The sequence below is a fragment of the Tetrao urogallus genome (genome assembly GCF_951394365.1).
Source record: "Tetrao urogallus genome assembly, chromosome: Z".
Taxonomy (NCBI): Eukaryota; Metazoa; Chordata; class Aves; order Galliformes; family Phasianidae; genus Tetrao; species Tetrao urogallus.
In genome coordinates this window covers 21,765,266-21,772,200 of record NC_136816.1, presented here as the reverse complement: position 1 = coordinate 21,772,200, position 6,935 = coordinate 21,765,266, and the positions used below count along the sequence as shown (strand labels likewise).

General features: G+C 40.8%; 1 protein-coding gene across 1 annotated transcript; it reads right to left on the bottom strand.

Annotated features, from left to right (window-relative positions):
• Window positions 1-1,824: 1,824 nt before the first annotated feature.
• On the bottom strand, window positions 1,825-2,115 carry CTXN3 (cortexin 3; the record flags this gene model as incomplete). Its single annotated transcript, XM_079548032.1, has 1 exon — window positions 1,825-2,115. The coding sequence occupies one exon, from the start codon at window positions 2,113-2,115 to the stop codon at window positions 1,825-1,827; it is 291 nt and encodes a 96-aa protein (XP_079404158.1).
• Between the last annotated feature and the right edge of the window lie 4,820 nt (window positions 2,116-6,935).

Here is a 6,935-nt window from a genome sequence, read left to right as displayed (position 1 = left end):
CTGATATAGGAGAGAAATCCCAAGCCGGAGGGAGCTGTTACTGCAGCTTCATAAATATTGAAAACACATTGCTTTAGAGGGTATTGGCACACCAACAGGAACATTTTCTATATGCCACTCTGTCACTGCCTTTAGTTAACAGTCTGCAAGTTTGCATTAGCTCTGACCTAGGTGCCCTGGTACTGGTGGAGAAGCAGTGACAGGCTGCACCTCATGGCTTCTGGAAAGCATGGCTACATCACTGTCACCTTCTGCCCAACCATATCATAGGTTACTGCCTCTGTGACAGAGAGGGCCAAAGCTGTGCTTGTGTGTTAGGAGCCACAGATTGCAGTCCCTCCTCTTTCTTTGAAACCATCAGGAAGCTGAGCTCTTGCTGCCCTCCTGTGAACTGTGTTAGCCACCGTGCATAGCCACCTCCCATCCCACTATCTTTGCCACAAATAGCCGCAACCTTTAGCCGATGGACAGGATGAGAAGCAAAGGGAAACAAACAGCTCCAAGTGCAACAGCTAGAGACAGGGCCACAGCGCAAATGAGTCAGCACAGCCCCAGCTGTACCAGCTACAGGCTGGCTTTGCTTACCGGCTGCATGCCAAAGCACAAAGGGAGAACTTCCCAACTGCTTGTCATTGTTACAGTGAGTGTAGTACAGCTATATCTAAGGCTTTATCTTAAGACAGGCAGCATGCTGCTTCCTGTCCCTCCTGCCTGGAATTTTTCACAATCTGGGCAGCACCAGGGATGTTTTCACAACACTGGTGTATTTGGGAGCATGGCCTTTCCCCCCTGGCAGTACATCAGATGTTGTTAAGACTGTAGTATTTCAGTACTGCTGAACAGCACTTGCAAACCTCCACTGTGGACACGTAAGCTGTTCCACTAAGTTTCATGCAGTCTTCTACGCATTTCTTTCCCTGGTGAATCATGTGTATATGTTTTCATTTACAGTGACTTCTAGGAATATTTTGCCATTGTACAAACACTTTCAAAGGTACTTTTTGAGTGAAGGAGGGTGCATTTTCATTGATTCTTGCTGCTGATGTTTCAGCCATCCAATTAGGAAACTCAAACAATGCAATGTGACCCACACATACCAAATAAACAGGATGAGTGAGTACCTGAAATACACAGCCTGAAATTTGTTTGCATAAGCTGCTGTAAGATCAATTCAAAAACCAATCTTAGTAGAAATCAGTTTTGGAAAAAAGGCAACACATACGTCAAAATCATTACGTATTTCGTTCACAACAAAGATTACAAAGCCAGTGATTTCGTAGTATTAAGTAGCACAACCAGCGATCAATTGTAGGAAATAACCTGGGAAACCATGGAGGTGTTTTTCTCCTGAAATTTTCTAGAGCTCTCAAATTCAAATTACAAAACAGAAAACTTCCTAATTTGTCCTCAGAGCATGGAAAGTAAAGTTTATTTACTATATATAGATCATAAAATCACATTTTTACAGCATTCGTAAGACACCTTAGACCACAGCATTTTGTTAATGATAATACATAATGATAAAACACTTGCTTCAGTTATATGAGATCACATATATTACATATTGTTCCAATGTGTTCTGAAGTAACATTCTGCTAATGCAACACCCCTCTTTTTCCTACGAGGAGATTCACTAATCTGCTTTCACAAAGTTAACTTGCTTTGAGATTTAATTTAAAAAAGAATAAATCAATTTTTGTGCACGTTTGTATATTGTAATTCCTAACATTTGATATAATGAAACACAAAAGCAAAACAAACAGACATTCCAGAAATTGTATTTCATTATTGCTGTGCTAAATAACCCTCCATAATTCTCAGTCTCTAAGCAAGAGCATAATCAAACTGGCCTTTCTCCAGCCCATCAAGTCCATCAGCCCAGGTTGAGGTTGGCATACTCTGGTAGGGGTCAAGGAGAATGCGGAAGCAACGAATGATGAGGATTCCCAAGAAAATAAATAACAAAATCACAAAGGCAAAGGTTGTTTTCTGTTCCAGGGTCATGCTAGAATCTGGTGTCACATTCCCAGATGGCACCAAAGTGGCAGTGAATATCTCTCCGTTCATCATCCAGGGAAGATGAAACGAATAATCCCACAGTCTCCTCCTTTTCATCGTTAGTTTGCTAAGGCCATAGTAGAAGCCATTTAGATGCACTTTGTTATCTGTGGGGCAAGGGGAGAAGCAATGTTAAATGTGAATAGCCCTTTTGTTTGTTTACTTCAATGCAACTTTCTCCTAGTGAAGAATAATTAGACGAAAAGAATTAGAGAACAGTTTTCTTGCCTCTCTGTGTCATGTATGCGAGACCTACAGGAATCTCATTTTGCTTTGTTGGTAGTGCAGAGTCCAGCCATTGGTGCTAAATGTCACCAGAACCTGAACTAGCAGTAGTCTCTCTGCTTTACCTTGTCACTCAGACTAGGGCAGAACACTTCTTCTTGCAAAGGATAAAGGAAGGTTTTGATCACGCAGCTCCATTGGCTTACCTACAGAAACAGCAAGTGGGAAGCAAACTGCGTGCGCTGTTGCAGGACAGATGAACTACAGGTGATAGAACCCTAAGTGGGGGCTTGAAAGACAAGTGTATTTATGGCTTTAAACACAGTGACCCAAAATGTTTTGAGGTGGGATGATTCAGGATCTGATACAAGACAGTCGAATACATGTCTCTCCAAGATGGAAGGCAGTGACCAGTGACCATTCATTGTATTGTAACATTGCATCATTTAGGAGGAAAGTGCATAAACTGTTCATGTTTGAAATGAGAGGAAAATATTTAGGAAAACACCCTAAAATAAGTCAATTGATAATTGAGCTTAAAGGCAAATGTTTCCTCTTCTTACTTAAAACCACAGTAAGGTTTAGAAATGTTGTTAGCAAGCACATGGTATTTATGTCATCTGCCCATTGGCACCAGAAGGACTGCCAAGACTTCTGAATGAATTTGTTTCTGGACAGCAGGGCACATGCTGCACCACCACCAGACTGGCACTTGAGCAGCCATCACCATCTGCCTGGGTGTCTGCTAGGCTCTCAATTCTGGGTTCTGCATCCTGTGGGAAGGAGGAACAGCTGGATGTCAGCAGGTATGACCTGTGATACCGCCAATATTACCTGAGGTGTATCTTCAGGAAAAGGAACAAGGAAGGCTAAAGGGGGAGCTGATCTTGTCATGCCAATTGTAAGAGGAAGAAATAGGAACAGACGAACACAACACTGTGGATAGTATGCACATAATGGAACTTCTGCACAGTTAGATCTGCTTTGCCACTGGTCTTGGGTCAGTCATACTGTCATATTGCTGGAATTATTCTAAAAAGTACGCCTCAAATAAAATGGAGGAATTATTAAAGCAACACAAATACTGGCAGTGCATGGCTATTATTCCCTGTTTCAATTCAATTCAGCTTCAACTGATGATCTGAGGAAACAAGGAGTTCTTTGCTCACCATCAGTTGTGAGGAAGTGAATGAACAAGCACCTTATGTGCTAGGGTAAGTTTAAGTTGGATACCAGAAAAAATTTATTTACAGAAGGAGTTGTTAAGCATTGGAATAGGGTCCCCAGGGAGGTGGTTGAGTCACCATCCCTGGATGTGTTTAAAAAACTTTTGGATGTGGTGCTTAGGGACATGATTTAGCAGAGGGTTGTTAGAGTTAGGGTAGTATGGTTAGGTTGTGGTTGGACTCGATGAATCTTTAAAGTCTTTTCCAACCCGAGTGTTTCTATGATTCTGTGATGATAGAAAGGATAGGAACATCCAAAATTGAAACATCCAGTCTTTTGAAAGTGTGTTTCAGATATCAGCTGACAAAAAAAATGTGGAAATGTTGGGGCTGGATGGGATCTGAATCTTTCCAATGCAAACCATTCTATGGTTCTATGGTTCTATGATTCTGTGGTTTTGTGATTCTATGATTCTAATTTGGCTTCAGGAAACTCTACAGCACACATATTACATCATGGACTTTAATGTTGTTAAGAATATGCTGTCAACTGTACACATATTATATACTCTTCTCTCAGACTGCAGTCTCAAAATCCAGTATCCCAGGTTTGCTCTCACATATCCAAGGGTTCTAAGAAATGCTTTCCTAGTATTTTTCTAATTGTTATCTGAATGCTGTAGGTAACTATGGGAGAAAATGAAGAAGATGGAGAATCTGCAACTGTGAGGAAAGTCCAGCTTTTGATAAGCAGGTTTAAACAGGGTCAAGCTTAGAATGCACGTAAGTCTCAGCAAACAGTATCTTTCCAGTTTTTGAAGAAACTTGACTTCAGAAAGATATATGCAATCAATGACTCAGCAACAAGCATATGCAGTTCGATATTTTCTTTAGGTTCTGAGTAGGCACTTCTTCTTGATTATACAGAGAAGAGCCAGATAGTTGTTTTCATACCATTAAAGCTATTCACTGAATACAGGAATGGGCAGAATGTCCAATAATTTTACACTTAAGAGCTTTTCACACTCTGAATGCTAATCTTTATGCTATAGATTCTATGCAACAAAATAGCAAGACTGCATTGCAAAGCTGAAAGGAACATATTTTCTAGGCTTTGGGCAGCAGAGACAATTTTCTGAGTGCAATCATTACACTGTGTGATTGCAATGTTTCAGGGGGCAGGTGGTTTGTCTCTACAGAATGGCATGGCACCTGGCATAACCACATCCTTTGCTCTGTTTGGACCACTTCTACTGCAAACTAAAATGTAAGTGAGATTGTTGTCCGTTTTCTGTGCACCAAAATAGCATTTAACTGTCCCTAGTGATACAAGTACACAGGTACTTGAAAGCAGAATGTAACTAGCTAATGACATAGAGTTTTTTTATAGGCAGAGATAATTAGTCTGGCCTGGATGCACCTTGGCACTTTGGCCACAACAGTGTGGTCTGCCACATTCCTATTCCTGTCTGCCGTAGCTGGCAAACATTGCACAGGAGATCCTGGGCCTGATTTCTCATTCCCTGCCAGCCAATGCCTATTGTGTCAGCAGAGCTTCACTGGAGCCAGGCATGAGTTACTCCTTCATGTTGAAAATGTTCACTGTCTAGGGACCACCCAGAAATGGCAACATAATATTAAGCTGTATTTTCTTGTATAACAATGACCGCAGTCCTCACGAGAATCTTCCAGCCTCCTGAACTCCATCCCATCTCTGTGGCTTGATTGAAGGCTGACATGAGAGAACTTTCCAAGAAGGCCAATGGCATCCTGGCTTGTATCAGAAACAGTATAGTCAGCATGACTAGAGATCGAGTCCCACTGTACTCGATACTGGTGAGGCAGCACCTCAAGTACTGTGTTCATTACAAGGAAGGCAATGAGGCCCTGGAGTGTGTCCAGAGAAGGGCAATGAAGCTGTGAGGGGTCTGGAGAACAAGTCTTATTGGAAGAGGTTGAGGGAACTGGGATTGTTCAGTCTGCAGAAGAGGAGGCTCAGGGGAGACCTTATCACTTTCTACAGCTCCGAGAAAGGAAGTTGTGGTGAGGTGGGGTTCAGCCTCATTTCCTATTTAATAGCAATAGGACTGAAGTTGCACCAGGTGATGTTCAGGTTGGACATAACAAAAAATTTCTTCTCAGAAAGAGTGGTGATGCACTGGCACAGGCTGCCCAGGGATGTGTTGGAGTCACCATCCCTGCGGCTGTTCAAGAACCGTGTCACTGAGGGACATGGTGGTGATGGGTCTGCAGTTGCACTAGATGTTCATAGTGGTTTTTCCCAGTATTAATGATTCTATGTTTTCTATGTTTTTAGTTTGTTCTGGTCACTGAGAAATGAGGCAAGTCATGCTATGGAAAAGTCTCAAGGTTGTTTAAAAATGAGTTGATGGATTCGTCTAGGTGCAGACCTTTTTCTCATATCTTAGATAAATATAAAAATGATAGAACAAACAGATTATCCTTCATTTAAATAACTAACCCTGCTTTTTTTTTTTTTTTTTTTTAAGCACAGGCATGCTATTCAATTACTTTCTATAATGGATTCCTAGCAGATGTGACTAATCCATTGTTTAATAAGTACACAGCTGCACATCACTCTATTGATATCAGGTTCTTATTATTTCTCCTTGCCAGTGTGCGCACATCCATTATGTAGTTCAATTATGCATCTTCCTGAGGTGGGGCTTACATTCTAAGATACTAAATTTTTAAAGAAACAAAGAAATGGAACTGACATTGCATACTATTAGAAGCACTGAGTCAGCATATTAGTCCTTAGTACATCCTAAGAATTAATAAACTTCATGCAGTTTCAGATGCCTACCTGTAACCCACTAGGTAACTTATTAGCACAGGACATGGTCGATGTCACCAAATAACAGTTTTTTTCTAGGTAAGCCACCATGGTTTTTGAAGCTAAAATGACACTAAATTAGTTAGATAATAAAGCACCTTTCTGGGCTTTCAGCATCTCATTTGTATCAAAGTCGACTGTAGTTGAAAATTGCTCTAGAATAAAAGAATTTCCTTAGGGAAATTGTAAAGATTCTTACTTTTAAAATGGTAGGACAAATGGAAAGAATGATTTCAAGAGCTGCACCTATAGGAATAACATACTTACTAATAAAGCATTAAATGTGGATTGTTCTCTGTTGTTTAAACAGCCCTTCCCCTTATTACCATATGCAACATAAATGGCAATACAGACGTGTGTGCATTGTTATTGTGAAAATCTTGTATGTTTGTGAGAAGTCACAGACAAAGAGACTGTAAGAAATCATATTCACATTTTGCTGTAATTTCACTTCCACACTTTTTCTGAATTTCGCTATCCTACCCATTCATAAACTTTTCAGAGATCATGTTCACGTCGTTGCAGAATGGCACAAATACTCAAAAACACAGCAAAGACTTCACAAATGACCTTCAGGCTAATCACTCTGATAAGCATTGGTGGCCCCTCATCTTCCAAAAGCAATGAGG